At 34.0% G+C, this 22,005-nt stretch overlaps 1 protein-coding gene across 1 annotated transcript in view; it reads right to left on the bottom strand.

Moving 5' to 3' along the window:
* Pcdh15 (protocadherin related 15) overlaps positions 1-22,005 on the bottom strand; it is a 514,067-nt gene that overhangs the window by 427,514 nt on the left and 64,548 nt on the right. Inside the window, exon 2 of the mRNA XM_090346943.1 lies at positions 5,098-5,216. Within this exon, the coding sequence (XP_090203069.1) occupies positions 5,098-5,188 (91 nt within the window). The 5' untranslated portion in view covers positions 5,189-5,216. The remainder of the gene's footprint in view (positions 1-5,097; positions 5,217-22,005) is intronic.

Below are 22,005 nucleotides of genomic sequence, written 5' to 3' on the forward strand. Positions count from 1 at the left end.
TGTATGTGAAGTAATGCACCTTCCATCTGGCGAATGTAATGTAAACCTTCTATTAATTACAATGAAAAATGTATGGAAAAAAGAACTTGGTAAAATATGTAAACTTGGAATTGATAGTTTTCCTGTAAATGAAAGATCATGACATCTTTTAATGGAACTACAGAAATGAATATTAGGAGAGATGGCAAAAAACCTATGAAAATCATTTAGAAAATACTGTGGAAGAAATGAAATTTAGGATCATGAACCTAGGTCAGCAATTCCAAGATTCAGCGTTATTCACAACAACTAAGAAACAAGCAAAGGGTATATCCAATGATGGTGAATAGATAAAGAAAACAAGGTTATACACACAGTGAAATATTATTCACCTTTGAAAAAGAAAGGGATTCTGCAATATGTTGCTACATAGATTTATCTTGAGGATTAGGTGACAAATACTACATGATGCTGCTTACATTAGATATCTAGTCAAACTCATAGAGGCAGATAGCCCAATAGCAATTTTGAAGGGTAGGAGAACTGACAGGTTTCTGAGCCTTTAATATGATCAGTTTCTTCATTTCAATTAAGGAACTACTGAATACTGACTGCATTAGAGGCATGGGTAATATCTATTACACTGAGGCTTCTTCTTTTTTTTTTTTTTTTTTTTTTGCCAGTCCTGGGCTTGAACTCAGGGCTGGAGCACTGTCCTTAGGCTTTATCAAGGCTAGAGCTCTAACACTTGAACCATTGTACCATTTCCAGCTTTTTTCTATGTATGTGGTACTGAGGAATGGAACCCAGATCTTCATGCATGCTAGGCAAGCACTCTACCACTAGACCAAACTCCCGGCCCCACATCGTGGCTTCTTAATAAGTATTTGTTTCTTCCTATTGAACGGATATGATATGAATTTTAATCAAATATTCCTTTAATTCAGAAAGGAATGCTAACATTTACTGATCCTTTGCTATATTCCAGATCTTAAGATTTTCAGATATAAATTTAATTCTTAACAGTTTTTTAAATTAGGAACTACAATGATCTCTACCTGTAATCATGGATAAAGAAACATGTGCAGCTGCTTTATCAGGCTCCAGGCTACACGGTGGCTCATACCTGTAATCCTAGCTAGTCAAGAGGCTGAAATCTGTGGATCGAGGTTCAAAGCTTGCTTGGGCACTAAAAGATCATGAAACTCTTATCTCCAATTAATCACCAGAAAGTCAGAAGTAGAGATGTGTACAGTACAGTAGCCTTGAGCTGAAGAGCTTAGGCCCAGAGTTCAAGCCCCTCAACTGACAAAAAAAGAAAGATTGGTTTTCTACTTTTATTTTTACTGATATAAGTAGATAACAAATCCCTTCAATAAAGCATCAAATGCAAACATTTTTTATATTATATACAATTTTGAAAAATATTTTACCTCAAAGGATAAGGAAACTAAATTGTTCTTATCTTTCTCGTAGACTGCCACTCATGGAATATAGATACAGAAGAAAGTTCATTTAAGAGATAAATGAACATCAGGATGTATGTGTTTTAAAGGGGTGGGGAGGTGTCAGAGGGAAAGGGGTAGAAGAATGAAAATGAGAAGAGGAGAGCATGCAGACAAGTATTCAATGTATAATCTGCAAAATTAAGAAGAATGTGGGAAATGGTGGGGATGGGAGGGAGAGATGATGTTGGCATGGTGACATTGATTGAGATGCATTGTATTCATAAAATGTTGACTAAATGAGAAATTTTGTATAACTACTTAAATATAGTATAAAAATAAAAAATTAAAAAGAAATAAAAAAGTAGAATTGGGAAGCACAAAAAATAAAGATTTTTTTTTTTAGCTTCAACTCATTGCCTCACTTAACACTTGAGCTATGCCTCCAATATTATTCGGCTTTATTTTTCAGGTGGGGTCTGAATTTTTTCCAAACAACCTAGCATCAGTCTATAACCCCCTTACCTATACATCTTATTTTGCAACAGTGATTACATGCAAGTATAAACAGTTCATTGTTTGAGATAAAGTCTTTATAAGTTTTGGCCAGGGCTACCCTTAAATTTCAGTTCTCTTTGTCTCTTCCTTGTAAGTAGCTCGGATTGTTGCTATGAGATACTATGCCTGGAAACATAAATAATGTAAGTTCAAAAATATTTCAGATGTGAATGAGAGGAGACAATTAGTGTTCTACTAACTAGAGTTCCCTGAAATGAAGGTATTGCTGTCATAATGTCCTGTATGATCATGCAGAATGATCTGGAGCTATGACTTCGATATATAACTCACACTTTCTCCAGGAAGTATTTCTTTATTTGTTCATCTTGTTCAAAATGTTTTAGAATTGTGACTTTATTTAGTAGCTAGATTTTCCACAGAATTCCAGTATTGACATTGTATGTCTGTCTCTTTGACTTGAACTAGGATATGAGTGGCTTTAATCTTCATGACCTCTGGATCCACTGATTTAAATAGCTTCCAGAGATGCACCCTTTGACATCACACTTTAGGGCACAGATACGTTGTGTACTGGTGAGCAGGCTAGTGGCTTTCAATTATTACCTAAGAGCAAATGTGGAAATCATTCCCACACTTCCTAGAAATCTTACACAAAACCAATGCAATGTGATGATTCAAATGAATCAATAAACGCCAAGAAAAGGATACAATGAATTATACTTTCAAGAATAGTTCAGACTCTAACAACTTTGTCTTCAAGGTGTCCCATCAATTTTGTGTCAAAGAAAGTAGATACACAAGAGAGAGAATGTTCGTTTATAATAAATATGTATTTTTAAAAAGCATATATATTAATTTATAGCAAATATCAAAATCAGGAAAGATAAAAAGTTTAGGTGAACTTTGGCCATATGCTAAATGCTGTGCTAAGCATCTACCTAAACATAACTCTCAGAGGGTTATTATTATTCATTCAAAAATGGACCCTCTGGTTATGTTTTAGGATCTCTCATGACATAAACAGAATCCCTTCAGAGGGTTATTCAGTATTTAGTCTTTCTATGACAGAGATTCCATTCATATCATCACACAAGCTAATTATATAACTGCTCAAAAGCAACAGAAGGTTTTATGGTTTGGTGAGTGGTAAGGGAGAACTCCTGCCTTAATAATGTATATCAGTAATTACTCCTCTCCCTCTCTTTCTCCCTCTCCTTTTCTTCCTCCCACTATCTCTTTTTCTCCCTCTTGTTCTCCCTCTCTCTCTCCTTCCCCCACTCCCTCTCCTTCTCTCCTACTCTCTCTCCCTTTCTATCACTTTCCACCTCCCTCTCAAATTCATGTACATTACATATGTATATCCATACTTTCACCAGAACATACATACTTTTAATACTCTAGCACACATTGGTTTAAATATTCTAGTAATGTAACGTTTTCTAAGCAACTGGATCTAATTTGGACAGAAATGTATATTCAAAACTTAAATTTAATAATATTAGCTGTAATAATTATAAATGCAAACCACCTCACACACCTACCTTTTCCTTCATCCTGCATTGGTACTACTTAAAACTTGAAATCACAGAACAGTAGCAGAAAGATTCATATGCTCAAAATCACAACAAGCTTAGCAAAATAAAGTGATAAACTCTCAGAACAACTTAGCCTATCTAACTACAAAAATTATTTTAAAGACTGTATGTGTTAAGCATGTTGTTTGCCCACAATGGAAGAATTGGTATTACCCAATGCATGGATTTGTAATCTGCATCCACAGTAAAATTTAAATGCATTCCTTTCACAAGAAGTTATACTTTTTAAAACTTTTGTTTGTTTTTTGCTTCAAAATAGTAATTTGTCACTACTTTTTAAAATTCATATTTAGATGAGATATGAACAATTTTCACCAAAGAGAATGATGTGAACATTAAATTTGTCTGTAATTGAAGTAAACTGTGTATTGATTAGCAGGACCCTAGGGACAAAGCTACTGATTTTCTGAAAATACATTATGAATTGTTAAGCCAATTCCCAAAGATATTTATATCTGAAAATTTCAATAATGAAATATATTTTAATACATTCTTTGCTTAGACACTGCATAAAATCAAAGTAACTCATCTGCCTTAAGATCTATCAGTTGGTCTATGTAAATTCTAATGAAATGTACATGGTTTGCTATCGCTAAGAGTGAAGGAGAAATACAGCAATAGGAAAAAGGGCATAGATCCCTGTGAGTGTCCCTGAAATTCTGAACAAATGCTGACTGAAACAATGAAAAGTTAAGGAAAAAGAATGACAGTGTTGTGAGCTCATAGCCTTTAGGGAGGACCATATGTATTTATACCTGCCCATATCACACATCCCTCTCATTATATAATATAAAAATTATTCAATCCATGTGCCAGTGGCTCACACCTACCCAAGAGGCTGTGATGTGAGGTTCAAAGTCAACCTGGGCACAGAGAAGTCTATGAGACTCTATTCTCCAATTAACCCCCAGAAAACTGGAAGCAGCACTGTAGTGGTAGAATGCTAGCCTTGAGTTGAAGAGCTCAAGAACTGAACCCAGGCCCAGAGTTCAAGCCCCATGAACTACCAAAAAATTATTCAAATACAGATCTTTCTAATATTGACTTATCTATGGCAGGCAGGTTGGGGTCATTGTAGACAACATATATAAATAGCTGTAGACAGCTGGACTTATCTTTTTGTACCAGAAGTGACTAATTTTATTCCTAATAGTAAATCTTTTGGAATAAATGATAAGGTATAAAAACATAATAGTCATACAAAGGCTTAATTCTGAAAACATTTTTGAATTCTGTTTACTTAAGAAATCTCATCTTAAAGGATATTATTATACTGTTTGGGTCTTTTGAAACCCTTTGGCCATAGTCAAGCATTATTACATAGTATATAACATTTTCATGACAAGAAAAAATTTCATTTAGTGAGAATAAGTCTTTGACATATAGGATTTTCTGCCATAATACAAAATATGTTAAGCATTGAAGTGCATTGCCTAGAGACACTAACCATTAAAAGTGAAGTACAAATTAACATTATTTATTTCTGCATAGGGTTTTACTTTTAATTGAATAACAGAAATGTTGTCTGACTCTAAAGGTCAAACTAAAATCCATCTTACCGTCATCATACTGGCCCAAGCAGATCATAAAGAGAGAGCCAAGAATGATCCCTGATGCTACACATTTCCAGAGATAAAACTGTTGACACATCTTCTGTCAAATTCCACTTGGGGCTAATCTGAAATAACAAGATGCAGAAAGAAACATTTGACATGCTCATTAATCTATGATCAGCAAACAAAACTGTCACCAGACAGAACAGCCATAATGACTTCACAGTTAATTACCTGTGCCACACTGTCCATTAACAAAAGAACACACTTGTGTAATGCACTGGAACCCTTTAGTGACAGGAATTTGCAAACAGGTAAGCTCTAAGGAAAACAGCTTTTCTCTTTGATTAATTTGTAAACAAGTAAGTTGAAAAGTTAACCTACTGGTGATATTAAAATACCCATTCTGTTTAAAACTGAAACCGAGTGAGAAAATCAAACATTACTCACTTAAAGTTACTAGGATTGCAAAATCCGTTAATATCTCACATGATATTGATTGAAAAATTATCTTTCACAAGTAAATAGAAAACTAGAATATCAGTAAAATGCTAATTCACTTTGCCCAGAAAATTAAAGGATTAAACCATCATTTTTTTTTTTTGCTTTTTCAGATATTTGTCATTTAAAGCACTTGGGAGAATTTCTTTTTAAATCCTTTGTTTTCTTTTCCAAATATTAAAAAGAACAACTGAGATATCTAGCCAGTTAGTACTCTAGTCTTTCTAAGCAAATGTGCTCAATTTCATGTTGATGATGAAAAGTATTCACCCAGAATTGCACAAAATATCCCTGATTATAGTGTTTGATAGTACAGAGATCAAGACTGTGTGTCTCTCATTCACAGGTTCCAACTTAAATGCCTACAGAGGATACCAAACAAAAGAAAACCATGAATTAGTCCACAGAGACAATAGGTAGAGGCTGTAATGAACTCTAGGGGGCAGGGTTTGTTTAGAGACCAGCTGGTGCTCCATGGGCGGTCACTGGCTGTCCTGTGGGAACACACACTAAGGTTGCCAGACCCACAGCTTTCCCAGAAGGAAGCAGGCAGCCAAATTTCCATGTGATTGCACAGTGTTTAGATGACAGTGCAATCTCTTTCAAACACTAAATGCCTCTGGCAGGTCATAATGGCATCTGAGGCTCTTCAGTTCCTACTCCTGCCTAGGATTCTTTCCGAGAGTAGTCTAAGTTTGACAGTGGACACAAAGGAACCATTTTCTCTTAAAAAAAAAAAAAAACAACAAAACTTTATTTTATTCCTATGCATTTTATTGCATATAGAATTTTTAGGTATTCTTATAGAAGTTGCACGTAAACATTTTTACTTATCAGATATGTAATACTTGAATTTTATAGACCACTACATGTACATTAGATGTATTAGATTAGATTTATATATTAGATTGCATTAGATGTATTAGATACATATTAAATATATATTGCTATGTAGTCTATTCCTTGTTTCCCCTCTTCTCTAAGAGGAGAAAGAAACCTTCATTGGCCTGTCTCACCTATGATTTTTCATAATTGTAATGTATAGTGTCTGATTTTTTGAGTTCTAGACACAAGTAGCCCAAAGGGAAGCCAGTCATGAGAAGTCAATAGGGTACTGCCCCATACTGAAAAAGAAAACTGATCAGTGATCATGGCTGTACAGAGCAGTGGATAAGGATGAAGGATCTTTTTAAAATACATGTTCTTCTTGTCTGGACACCAGTGGTTCATGCCTATAATCTTAGCTACTCAGGAGGCTGAGATCTGAGGATCATGGTTCATAGCTAGCCTGGGCAAGAAAGTCCATGAGACTCCTGCATCGATAAGTTACTCAGGAAACGCTGGGATTGGTGCTGTAAATCAAGTGTAAAGTACTAGCCTTGATTACAAGGAGGCTTAAGGCCAGTGTACAGGCCCAGATTTCAAGCCCCAATACTGAAAAAAATACACATACATAGTCTTATATATCTTAATATATGTGTGTGTGTTTTCTTATAGTTGCTAGTTGTAAGAGAAAAGAATACTATACATATACCAATACAATTAAATGGCAATATAATATCTAGCCCAAAAGACTGTTGTGAGCATTAAAATGAGTAACTATGAATGCATGCTTAGGAAAATATCTCAAATAAAATGAGCATCCTATAATGCTTTACATGAGTGTTCCTGACACAACAAAGAGTTATTGGACTCTATCAAGTGCTTTAACCATACAGTTCTTTGACAAGACCTTAGCAATGTTTTAGAATCATATCTGATTCTAAGGATCATCATGAAAAAACTCAATAAATCTTCAGCTTCTTAAAGTTTAGTACTGTATCTTGAGTGCTTCATTTGTTTATAATCATAATATAATGCGAATTTTGGCAAAGACATTATGTAATAAATCAAGTTTTTATCATTTAAATGAACTACAATAACTTTTATTTTGCTTTTGAGGAGGGGGCACCATTTGCTTGTTTTCACAAAATTAAAGAGCAGGAAATCACAGATTAGACAATGATTACAACACAATTGAGATAATATAGAACTTTAATAATGAGAGTTTTGCATATAATGAGCTATATAATGTAATATGCATAGGAAATTTTCATTCTTATCCTTTGAGTTCAAAACTACATGTAACAAATCTATGTGGCTTACTGAATTATGATGTTCATTCTCTGGAAAAAGAGCCAAGCTGACATAAAAAGAGACATGAGCCACAAAATGAGCCATGGGCTATTATTAGAAAAGTTACGGATAGTTTTATCCCTCCAGAAACAGAACCACTCCCACAGGGATCTTGTACATTTTTATTACAGGACAAGGGAAAAATAATTGTTTTATACTTTTTTTTCTTATAAGAATGGTTACAGTGCAGTATGAATACCTTTTCTTCAGGAAGAACATATCTCTGGAAAACTTTCTATACATGTTTGTTCATGTATCATAAGAAAGTTAATTACTCATATACTCATAATGTTTTATTCATATCTACTTTAACTTCAAAATAATCAATCACTACAATGGCCTTAGAATTTACAGTGATTGAAAGAAAGCTTTAAGAAACCATATGAATAAGATATCTCCAAGCATAAAGAAAACCTGCTTTTACTGAATGATATAATTTAAGTTTCCTCTCATAAACAGACTATGATTATTGGATTATGAGTCTAGAAGACTTGTGGCTGGGAGTTTGTCCTAGTGGTAGAGTGCTTGCCTAGCATGCATGAAGACCTGGGTTTGGTTCCTCGGTACCACATACCCAGAAAAAAGCTGGAAGTGGTGCTGTGGCTCAAGTGGTAGAGCTCTAGCCTTGAGAAAAGTCCAAGGACAGTGCTCAGGCCCTGAATTCAAGCCCCATAATCTGCAAAAAAATGTCTAGAAGACCAGTATGTTTATATACTCATGTAGTCCATCTGTTGACAATAAAATTTGCAGTACTGTATCTCCCTTCAATAAACTGAAAAACTGAAAAAAGCCTAATATCTTTCTAATGACTACAAAAAATTGAAAGGCATTTAGAATAATACCAGTTTCCTATTTAGAAATCCTACCTGAAACTCTGTCCCTGTTTTTAAAATGAAAATTTTCCTAACCAATGCCCATAAACCAAATATAATCAAACTCTGTAAATCTACAGCCTGCTTCTTAGAACTAAAAAGGAATATAGTGATATACAAAATATTTATTAGGATTTGCTCCTTAGCAGGTAACAATTTAATCGGCATATTCAAGAATATGAGATAGCCAATAGATAATGTTTTTTTTTTTTTTTTTTTTTTTTTTGCCAGTCCTGGGCTTAAGCTCAGGGCCTGAGCACTGTCCTTGGACTTTCTCAAGGCTAGAGCTCTACCACTTGAGCCTCAGCACCACTTCTGGCTTTTTTCTATGTATGTGGTACCGAGGAATCGAACCCGGGTCTTCATGCATGCTAGGCAAGCACTTTAACCACTAGGCCAAACTCCCGGCCCTAGATAATGGTTTTAATGATGATCTGGTAATTGCATTAAAATAATGTCAAAAGCTGAGGAACATTAGCTTACACTATTTTGTTTATAATTTTACACATAATAGGTCTCAATCTCATGTTTAACTGATATGCTTTCTTCAGATATAAAATGTTCAATGACAATTACTGAACATGGAATATTCTGACTGTGGCTTCTCCATCATGTTTTCCTTGATAAAGGCTTTCATTTCTCTGGCATTCTTTTTTTTTTCCAACAGTTGATTTATCTCACCAACACTCATGGAGCAGCTGTGAGATAATATTTCCCTTTTTACATAGTTGAAAATAATAGCAACACCTGACAAATTTCTTTGCTGTCATGAATCTTAATCTAGCAGAATGAATGTAGACAGTAATGAACAACAACCATTTATATTACACTTTAAAAAATATAGTGACAGGAAAAGTAAGTGGTGCTTTTTAAACCTTCTACTAAAGCTACTTGCCAATGGTCATGCATGTAAGACTCACTACCCAAGCTGCTAAGACCTGGAGGATGGCAAATCAAAGGCACCTGAGGCATAAAAGTTCTAAGCCAGGATAGAGAGGCCTGGTTCTGATGAAAGAGCACTAGCTAAGCAAAACAAGACTCATACTTCAAATTACACACACACACACACACACACACACACACACACACACACACCACACATATGCATCCATGCACATACATAAACAAAGCCCCCCAAAATCTTCATACTGTCAACTAATACATAATTATAGTTCAATAAATAAGGATTACACAAAGCTAATCTAAACCTTATGTGGGAGGACTTTCCATGCTGCCCCCTGCCCTCAGTACACATTCCTATCCAATGCCCTGGAGGAAGAGTACAGGTCTTTTGATATTTTTCACTTTGGGGTACAAATCTAAATCTGGGAGATTTATTTATATACCTCTCCCTGTTGCTAGGTGTCTATGGTGACATATGACAGGAGCAACCAAGGCCAAAACAGTCTTCTCTCAAATGTATTTATGACGATTCTAACTATATATTTTTAGCCTCTATCCCTGACATCCATGAGGAAAGCCTCAATGTTCTTGAGCTGTCAAAGTTTGGAGCACCTTGTCAATACCAGGTGAGAAATCCCACACTGCTATTATGGGAGGCATCAGGCTGAGGCTCAGAGGGAAGGAGGACTGTTTGGTGGCAGAGCCACACTTCAGTAGTCTACTCAACCCATCTGCTGATTATTCTGATCTCTGACCAAATCTAGATAGAGCTACCAAAATAAAGCTTGCCACTGCCCTACATTCCTTGTGAGCAACACAAGCTGTTCACAAGCAAGAATAAAGTGGATTTCCTCCAGTGCCACCTCCATTATCAAATTGAAAACACAGTTTTCCAAAGTCACCCTGTCTTACCACTCCACATATGAATTTGTTTTATTTTCTGACTGGAAGGCTTTCATACTCATACAGCATAGAAGAAAATGTCAATAGTGGATAATCACTGCAGGAAATAGCTATCACTTTTAAACCTGAGCTGAAGAATTAATTCTTTTTTTTATTGTAATTAGTAAAAGGGTTACATGATATTTGCCAGATAGAAGGTGCATTAATTCACATACATTGATACCCTCTCACATGTCTTGGTACCCATTACCCTCCCCCCCACACCCCCCAAGAATTAATTCTTGTCATAATAAAAATAAAATTTCAGAGATGCCTTCAGCTCCATTCCCTGTTTCCTGATCCCTTTTTTATTTTGTTGTTTGTTGTATAAAAATCATATTATAGATCCATCAAAAAAACTTTTAAAATATCCTAGCTAATAAAAAGTATGTGTATATGAAGGACAGGAAGACGAGTAGCCTTTGCTTTCCATTGGTGGACATGTTGCTCCTTCCTGACAAGTTTATGTTAGAGGTGTGGTCCTTCATGTGAGAAGTAGTGGAACCCTTAAGAGGTGGGGCCCAAGTGGGCTCAAGTGGTGTGCAGCACTGGAAAGAGCTGGTTTACATGAGACTCCTGAGCTGTCTTGAAAATGATTTTAAAAGGCAGGGCCTGACCCTTATAAAGTTTCAGCTTCCTGTCTCCTTATGTGATCCTTTTCTAAATGTAGTGTGATGTTCAGATGGGTTAGATGGATCCTTCATTCTGTGAAGGGGAGGTGATGCCAGGAATATTGATCTGTACAGGATGAACCTTCTAATATAAATCCCATTTGGACATGCAATTGAGTATTTTTCAAATCTATTTGGACTGAATTTGCTTAAATTATGTTGAAAATGTTCGCGTGTGTGATCATCAAGAATATGGCCAGTAGTTTCTTCATGACAAGTTCTGTTTTGGAATAAGAATGGTGTTGCCCTCTTGGAAAGAACTAGGAAGAATTTCCTCCTTCAAATTTTGAAATAATTTAAGATTCTATCTCAGTGTTTGGATAGCAGCTAGCTTTTCAGCCATCTGTTCTTAGGATGTTTCTTTGATGAAAGACTTTGCATTACTGATTTAGTCTCATTAGTCATTAAAAAAATGACATATAACAATCTCAACACATTTCATTTTCCATTTGCACTTCTGTGAATTAAGTACTTCCTGCATGTCTATCCCGCCTACATACTCTTCTTTTTACCCCTCTCTCACTGAAACTCATCCTCAAACAGAACTTATTTTAGATTCCAATCATTCATTTCTAAGGGTTAAAAATTTGCATAGGAGAGACAAAATGTTTTTTTTTCCCCCTCAGTGGCATTTATCAACTATTCCTACATCCTATAATGAATAGATAAGGACAAATACTAGATAAAGCCTAAATAAATTTATTTCCTTGAAGTTGTTTCTAAAATGTTGAAGAACAGACTATAAATATTGTAAACCTTCAGAGAATATAACATTGATGTATTTATATATTTATTGAGCAAATGCATCTGGAATTGAGAAGTTTAGATCAAATATATGCTTCTAAAGATAAGTGTGAAGTGTAATTGATAAAGAAGTGCTAAATCTTGAACTCTAAATTAAAATGTATAACTTATTTACAAAAAATAGAGTAGGCCAGTTTTATTTCTATATAAATTAACTGTTTCTCAAATTCTTCTCTGGGTCAGTATACTAATATATTTTCATAGAAAAGTCATTAAAATTAAGTGAACATAAGCCACAAAATATAATTTCAATATTATTAAAATAGCCAAGTAGAAGAAAATGGCAAGGAGAGGCCTTTCTTTACAACTTCCTGAAAATAAAAGTAAAGGCTGTAGAAAACTATGGCTTGAAACTTAACTTACAGGTTTTCCCTCACTTAATTAGCATTCTTGTCCAATTAAGCAATAATCTCTTTTAGAAAGTAACACTTTTTACTTTAGAATTATTACTGAAGTTCAAAGGTTCAAGTTTTTAATTACTGTTCATAAAGTATGCAGCATAACTTTCAAAACGATGAAAAGTCCACTATTTTATATGATTCAGCAAGATGTTCTTTTAGAACAAAAACATGAAAGAACACTAAATTTCATACAAATTAATAGCTAGAAACTTTTCCACCTACATTCTAGTTTCAGAAATGGATGAATCAGAGACAAAAATCTTTGTGGATAAAAGGAAGTAGGTGTCTTGAAAAGATTAAAAACTTGCTAATGTGATACCCCTGGGCAAAGATGAAATCAAAGGTTATGGATCATTTTGTAGTTGCAGCTGTCATAATGACAATACTAAAATGAATGAGAGAATTGAAGGAAAAACAAATATTATCACAGTGTCCTTATATCCCATCATACCATCGTACATTTCAAAGTCAGTATCTGATACCTTATAATCACAGATTTAAGAATTCAAAAATATTTGTTCAAGATGAGTGTAAATGTTACTAAGCCTCATGTGTTCTTAAGGGTAAGTAGGTTACTTAATATAAGAAGGGGAACAAAAGTAAGACTAAGGTTTAGGTAGCTACTATAAAGAATTTGGCTGATAGAAATTGGAGATATCTGGCGCTTTGTTAAATTTAAACTGATAATAGCTATCTGGAGGAGAAAGAGCCCATTCTATTAATCATAACTACCAGAAAAGGCAGAATATCTAGATTTTGAAAAAGTATAATATTTTAGTTATTTTAATTGAACTACTTTTTTCTTTTTATTAGAAGATTTTATTAACACTATCATCATATTTCAAATGTCACGTTCAACAAACAAGTATTCAAGAATGGAATTTCTATATGTAATCACTGGCACTTAGATTTAAGAACAAAATTAAAATTAAGCTGAGACTTTTTATGTCATAGATACATATTGATCTATATAATAATCATTATGTCTATATAGTATGAAATGCTTTTATTTTTACTTTACTTTTATGATTCTAATTATTAGCCCATTAATTGTACAGCTTAAAGAAATCCACTGCCCTGGGTGTGTTGGCTCATGCTTGTAATCCTAGTTATTCAGGAGGCTGTGATCTGAGGATTGAAGTTCAAAACCAGCCCAGGCACTACAAGGCCATGAAACTCTGATGTCCAATTAATCTCTAGAGAACTGAAAGTGGCACTGTGGCTTAAGGAGTAGGGCAGAAGCTTTGAGCTGAAGAGCTCAGGGACAGCATCCATGCACTGGGTTCAAGCCCCATGAACCTCCCCCTCACAATGCAATCCACTATACTATTTCCTTACATGAATACACGATGCATCTGTCACATTCATCCACTCTACTTGTTCAGTTTTTTATTGTACTGAAGTAATTACACTTGTTTGTGTTGTATAGACATAAAAAAGTTTTTAAATCCTCCAGGCTGAAATAAATCTCTCTCTCTCTCTCTCTCTCTCTCTCTCTCTCTCTCTCTCTCTCTCTCTCTCTCTCTCTCTCTCTCTCTCTCTCTCTCTCTCTCTCTCTCCTAGTGCCACAGTACCATCCTCTGAGAATAATTTTGGGTATCTTTGTGGTTGGATTCATACCAATAACAGCAGACACAATACCTGTATGATGATGATGCCCAGGTGACACTGGTAAATGTTTTTTATTATATTTTATTGTCGGGATAATAATATATAGAGGGGTTACAGTTACATTTGTCAGGTAATGGGTGCATTACTAGTATAACCATGGCCCATAATGTTCTTAAAAGAAAAATTTTCAGTTAGGGCCTTGCATTTGCTTTTAAAAGATATGTTCATATATAGACATGTATGCATTTACAACACTTTCCTGGAAGCACCATGGCCTTCAAAGCAAAAATGCATTAGAGTGATCAGATTCATGTTTGTTATTTTTATTCTTGCCTCAAGAATTGATTTATGCTTTGCATTTTGTAATCATAGGAACATTTTTTATAATGATGTGAAATTTGTAGGTTAAACCGGTACTGATGGCATGCATCTATCTTTTCCTATGCGTTTGAGATTTTGGAATGATTCTAAATCTTTTAAACTTGCTTTTGGTAATTGCTGCTTCCCTTTTTTTTGTGAGCAACACTGATTGACATTTCAACACCCAGAAAGAGTTCTTATATACTTAAAGCTATATATGTTGCCCTTATGGAAATGAAAGAAAGAAAAAGAAAGAAAGAAAGAAAGAAAGGAAGAAAGAAAGAAAGAAAGAAAGAAAGAAAGAAAGAAAGAGAAAGAAAGAAAGAAAAAAAGAAAGAAAGAAAGAAAGAAAGAAAGAAAGAAAGAAAGAAAGAAAGGCAATCATGAAATTTGTTCCAAACAGTTATTTTTATGTTTCAATAAGTTAGATTTACAAAAATAGCCTTTCCAAAGGTTTCAAATGGATATTATTATTGCTTTGAAGGTTGTTATGATATGGCATACGTAATATTTTACTTGGAGAAAATATATTTTATAAGTAAAAATATTTCATATGGAAGGTAATAATAGTCACATTGAAGAACAATATGGCATATTTGGGAGTTTATAAGCCATTTCATACTACATTAGTATGTATTTAATGACATATCATCCATAATTAAATGTATTACATAGTGGAATGTTGGTTTTGCTAGAAGAATATAAGAAATTTGCCCTGGAGATTACTGTATTGAAGTGAAAAAAATGCATTTATTGCATGAAATTTACCATAAAATCTGTAAACAAGACAGAGAGAAAGAGAGAGAGAGAGAGAGAGAGAGAGAGAGAGAGAGAGAGAGAGAGAGAGAGTCATAGCAAAATATATTTGATTACTTAAGACTTTGCTAATCAATATGGGTAATACTGTTTATAGAGATTAGTGTTTAAAAATCACTTTTCTCATAAGACAATAAGCAACAGACAAATTTTAATATTCTAGGTTAAAACTACAGTTGTATTATATGCTACCTTCTACCAACCTGGGAAGGGAACATGAAAAGTGAAAACTATTTCAATTGTCTTATTAAAATTTATGTTTTATTGTTCCTATAATTTCTTGTAATAGCCTTCTCAATGGTTCTTTCTTAAGTTCTCAATGGAGTTTCTTAAGACAAAGTAATTGCAGAAGATTTAAAAGTCTAGGAACAGTGACTTGCTTATGGAATGAACAAAACTAATGAAAGAATGAAATGAGTCTGATAAGAATTAGTTGTTTCGGGGCCAGGAGTTTGGCCTAGTGGTAGAGTGCTTCCTCGGCACCACATACATAGAAAAATGCTGGAAGTGGTGCTGAGGCTCAAGTGATAGAGTTCTAAGCCTTGAGAAAGTCCAAGGACGGTGCTTAGGCTCTGGCCCCCCCCAAAAAATTAGTTGTTTCAAATTCCATATAGAAGTTAAATCAATCTTAGGTATTTGCAAAATATTGTCACTTTAGTTCATTAAAGAGCACAATAATTGTCCGATAACATGAATTTTGGAAATTTTGGGGATAATTTTAATTCTGGTCTATCAGGAATTTGACAATTTTAGAATATTTTTTCTAAGATAACTGTGTGTGTGTTTAGTTAGCTTCTAAATCAATAATATGTATGAAGTCCCAACCTACAGTGTGTCATATCCAAACATGAGTTATGGAGCCCTAACTAATGATATTAGCTGCTTTACAGATTTTGTTTATTTATGACAATGTAGATTTCCTCCCTCAGCAAATGGCAATTAATTATTTGTTTATATGGGAGGACAAATTGTGACATTGTCAGTGCTTAGTCACCTTCTCTAAAGAGAAGCTTCCAAATTAAAAAAAAAAGTCAACTTAGCAGAACATGTGGAAAAGAAATGTTTAGAGTAGAAATCAAGAGTTATGCTTAGAAAATTTAACTTAAGTATTTATTAAACTACCTAATATAAGTATATTGTGATATTGGTACGAATGATTCCGGAAGTTAAGATAAAAATGTCCCAGCCAGCAGTTATGATATAAGTAAGAAGTTGATGGAGATTAATTTTGGAGTTGATGTAAAAAAGGAATGAAGAAATTTAGCATGTATGTAGGAAGTCAAGAAAGGGCAGTTTGAAGAATGGTATAGAGGGACAGTAAGTAGCAGTAACCAAGTGAACCTGTGTTGGAAATTGTGTGTCAAGTGCTACAGACAGGTGGAAGAAGATAATGATGAGGATAGCCACTGCGAGGCCGGAAAATGAGCTGTCATAGTGAAAGAAAATTTGTTTAACGGGCTCAATGGAAGAAGCCAGTCTAGACGTGTTTGTTTTCAGGTACAAGTAAGCATCAAAAAATTCTGCTTCAGGACCGGGAGATTGGCCTAGTGATAGAGTGCTTGCTTAGCATGCACGAAGACCCTGGTTCGATTCCTCGGTACCACATACATAGCAAAAAGCAGGGAATGGTGCTGTGGCTCAAGTGGTAGATCCCTAGCCTTGAGAAAATCCAGGGACAGTGCTCAGGCTCTGAGCCCAAGCCCAGGACTGGCAAAAAAAAAAAAAAAATCTGGTTCAGGAACAGGTGATGACCAGTTCGGTTCTTGAGCACCTGTGTGCATGTGTTCCATGTCATAAAGACAGAGCTATTACTAAGGGGATTAACCCATGAACCAGGCATTTCAGAAAGGGTGGGGTGAACACAGAGAATGGGTGGACCTACATGACAATAGAGAAGTCAATAGATTAGTAACCAGGAAAAAAGTTCCCATTGGCATCCATGGTTTATTCCTTGTGTTCAGAAAAGGAAAGCATTTTATTTTCCAAAAGTTGCACAAATAAGAAGGTTAAGAATAAGAAATAAGAAAGGCATTTAGTTTGTTTGGGGGAAAAGAAAAGTTTTTGTACATACTCTGTTTAAAAGCAATACTTTATTAGGCAAATATAATATTATTAACAGATAAACAGGTAGCTTCAAGTGTGGATTTTTTTTCCCTCTCCAGTCACCTCAAAATTGGGATATAGGTATTATAGGTAAAGTACTATTCTTTTTAGCTTTAAATATAATCTGCACTATAAATTATTTAAAATAAATTTCTTTAAAATTTTACATTTGAAATCTCATAAATTAGTAGTTAAGCAAACATTTCCAAGTGTCATAATTACTGAAAACTGCAGCATTCTCTTCTTAAGTTGTATCAAAAAATAAGGTTTATTTTCTGTCTGTCGTACACAGCTGTTGGGACTCTGTACTCAAACTTAAACTAAGATCTTAGAAACCTGTCATAAGCTATTCACCTAGAACCATGGTTCCCTTCCATTAGCATAAGCTAATATAAATTCTGAAACTGATTATTTTTCCAGAAATTTCATTTAGTTACCATGATCAAAGTTCTTTAGAGACTTCAAAATTTATTTCATTGCCAAATTTCAGATACAAAAATTATTGAGTAACTTAATTTAGATAAATTTTAGCTTGGATACATTGATGGGTGATTTAAGTAAAATGGTGTTTGCATTTATTTAAGAACAAGGCATAAAGAGATATGGTAGAAGGCATTCCCAACTTGATACATTAGGGAAAATATACTAGAAACAGAATATTTAAACCCATGCCATTTGTCTTTGCATGATACTGGTGTATATATTGCCTCCAGAAATGACAGAGGTAGTTATTACAAGTTTAGGATTAAAATTATTGAGCTGAACTACAACTCTGAATACAGATAATTTAATCTTGCACAGTGTTTAAATTTTCAAAGACTTAATATATTGATTAAAATTGGAATATAATCTACCAGACAATAGATTATCTTCTGGCACCAAAAAGAAAATTCTCATTACTACATATAAAAATAGAAAATACACATTTCTTCAGCTAATAATATCACTATTTATATTCTGAATAGAATAGGTATTTTTATAAAATATAATATGAGTCTTGTTATGAGAGGTGATATTCTAATGAACACAAGCATAAATAAGGTTAAAGAAGCAATAAAGAAGACATACAAAGCATACACATCTAAAATGAGCATAACACTATTTTAACATTTATTTGCTACTATAATTTAATTGATTTTTCCATCAGGATAATGAAAATTTTTATTGATTATATTGAGTTGAATATAAAGATGTTTAAATCTCTTAAATCTCGATTGTAATGAGTGACTTTGAATGGTGACTTTGAAAGGATATGTCTAAGTCCCTTAAAATCTAAGAACTTCACTTTATTTAGGAAAATAATATACAGTTGTAATCAAGTAAGAGATATTGAGTTATCATTGTCCCAGATTAATTAACTTTGCTCACAACGGGTAATAAATCCAGTATGTGTCATTATTAGACACAGAAACATAAGAAAGATGCAGAAAAAATTAAGGATTTAATCTGATGACTGAGACAAGGATAGAAGGATAGGAATACTACTGCTTGACTTAAGTTTTGTCTGATACCTTCAAATGCTGGAAGACAACAGAATACAATTCTCTTGAGTCTTAGGAGGGAGCAGAACCCCTAAATAGAACTCAAATAATTGATCTAAATTTATTTCATGAAGTGTTTACAATTAAGCTAAAAAAAAAGAATTCTCTGTCTAGTGAGGACATTAACTTAAAAATGAGGATACCTATAGAAAGAGCAGAGTAATGGGAACTTGAATGCATAAAATGGACTTCAAGCTCTAGTAATCTCATTAGGTAGGCCAAGGAAGCCATTTACTCCTTTAACGTTCCATTTCACATTTTAGGATTGAGCCATTCATACTCATAGGACTATAATGACTAATCCTTAGTAATTGACCAAAGTCAATTCAGTCTGCCTTGGGATAAATAAATATCATTTGAGAAAATTCATAACCTGTAGTCATTGTTACATGGTAGAATTAGAACAGAAGCATTAAATGTCAGAATCATAATCTAGATGTTCAAGTAAATATAATATTGTCTGAAAAGTATACGCTTGCAAAATATAGACAGATCTAATGGGAAATATCAGACTGGATTTAAACAGGCCCACTTGTTGTCTTTTGTAATTTAAAATTTTATTATTAAGGTGATTTTAGAAGGTATAGCATGACATAAGTCAGATAATGAGTATGTTTCTTTTAGAACACTCTCTTATTTTCTACCACTCCTCTCTCTCCCGACCCCTTTGCCTTTCAGGTTATAATTTTATTTCCAACATAGTGTCCATTGAGTATCACTGTTGTATTGGTTTACCTTTTGTCCTACCATTTTTAGTTGCATTTTATTGTCAGGATGATATTATAGAGGGGTTACAGTTACATTAATCAGGTAGTGGGTACATTACTTCTTGAAGGTTGATACCCCTTCCCATATTTTTCTCCCACTTTCCCTCACCAATCATCCATTCCCAATTATCTTGTTTTTCCCTTTACTTCCTTATTTTAAGTAAACCGATTAACACACATACATCAGGTACCAAAGTCAAATATAGTAATGATATGAGATAAGCCATAAGGGGGAAAAAAAGAAAAGAAATATCTTCACAAAGTACATTAAGAATAAGCACAAAGATAAACCTCTTGTTTCTATATCCTATAGTTCATTTCGCTTAGCCTCATCCTATATGGCTATATGTACATAACTTGACTCTACCTTCCCCTCCCCAAATCAGATAAGTTTAGATATAAGACAATAGGTAAAAAAATTGAAAACAGTAACTGAAGTGAATATACCCAAGGGAAAAAAATGAAAAGAGAAATAACTGTAGATTACAATTTTTTTTAAAAAAAACCTCTTTTTCCTGATTCTTGGAGTTCATTTAAATAAACATCAATTTCTATGGTCATATGCTCATAAGTGTTGAGTTACTGTGATTTTCTCCTAAGAATATTCCCATATGTTTTCAGTGTGCCAATGGTTAATAATGTCTGAGTATTTGTTTTTTACTATCCATTGGATTCATTTCCCTATGACCCAGCAATCTTACTGCTGGTCATTTACTCAATGACCGCAAATTAGCCTGCACTAAAGCCATCACACAACCATATTCATTGCAAAATTATTTACCATTGTTACAATTTGGAAACAGGGCCAGATACATCTTAGTGGAAAAATGGATCAAGAAAATGTATGTAGAATGGAATTCTTTGTTTCCATCAGAAAGAATGACATTGCCACATTGGTAAACAAATGGAAAGACTTGGAAAAATTATATTAAATGGAGTAAGTTAGACCCAAAATAATATGGGCTACATAGCTTCCCACATTTGTAATAACTAGCATAAGTCTATAAATCTACATTTGCATTTTTTTCTTTCATAAAAGACAAAAATTAGGGAATGTAAAAATCATGATTTCTAGTTACTAATAATGAGAAAATAAGTTTACCCACATTGAAATTTCTTTCACAACCTAAGAAATGCACAGAAGCTAAACTCCAAAAGCAACATCTCTAAATCAAACTTGAAAGGCAATTGCTTTTTCAATAAGCAAAATTCATGAGAAAAATTTGACATAACAGCAGCAAATTTGCTCTACATGGAATAAAGAATGAAAGCTTGCAATTTTACTTGGCCATTAGGCATGATAATATTTGGAGTGGTTCAGTTATTAATGATATTGAAAGCATTTATAAAGTGACAATGAAATTTACCAATCTTTAGAAATTAGATGACTTGGAAAAGGGAATTTAGACTGCTCTGAAAATATCAGTACTCAACATTTTTAAATATAGAAAGTTTGGTTCCTATTTTCTCAATAACATGTTCAAAAGTTTCTTCTTTTACCAATATATTTCATAATTTTACCATGACTACAAAATTAAATCTATCAAAGTCCGTAAAGAAATATTTCCATTTTTAGTGATTTAGATAGATAGACAGATGGACAGAAAAATAGATGAGAGATAGAAGATAGGTATAGATAGATGATAGTTTTCTAGCTAGCAAGATAACTTTTGTGTGCATTTAAAATGGCAACTCAACAACTATAAGCCCTTCATTGTACATTAACCCCTCTAATACTAGCTACTTGAATGGCTGAGTTAGGTATGATTGCAGTTCAAAGTCAGCTTAGGTAGAAAAGTTTGACTTGGGGATTTAGCTTCGTGGAAGAACACTTGCCTGTCAAGTGTAGGACCCAGAGTTTAATTCTCAACGCTGAAAAAAAAAAAAAAAAGACCAGTGTAGGTCATGTCTGTAATTCCGGCTTCTCAGAAGGCTGAGATGTGAGGATTGTAGTTCCATGAGTGCTGGGGCAGAGTCCATGAGACTCCTATTTCCAGTAAACTGCTCACAAAAAGCAGGAAGTGGTGCTGTGGCTCAAGTGGTAACACTAACCTTGAGCAAGATGAAGCTCAAAGATGGCACCCAGCCCCTGAGTTGAAGACCCAGGGCCATCAAAAAATAGAGAAGTTTGAGAAACTAATTCTCTATTGTGAACTGTAGCATGTACCTGTTATTGTTGCCCTAAAGTGAAGCCTTAAATAGACCATGACTCCAGCAAAGATGTCTCAATGAAATCAGGGCTAGAGGTCTGTCTCAGCTTCATAAGGCCTTGAATTCAAATCCCAGTACCACCAAAACCAAAGCAAAAAGCATTTGAGCTAAATAAAGATAACAGGAATTCAATAGTAACATATGTACTAATGGTTGAATACATGCAGGAAGCTCTTCCTTTTGTATATGGTAACATAACACTACCAGAACTATTTTTAAAGCTTAAATAGGTAAGT

Source organism: Megascapheus bottae, chromosome 15 (assembly GCF_031878675.1).
Source record: "Megascapheus bottae isolate mThoBot1 chromosome 15, mThoBot2.hap1, whole genome shotgun sequence".
NCBI classification, from domain to species: domain Eukaryota; kingdom Metazoa; phylum Chordata; class Mammalia; order Rodentia; family Geomyidae; genus Megascapheus; species Megascapheus bottae.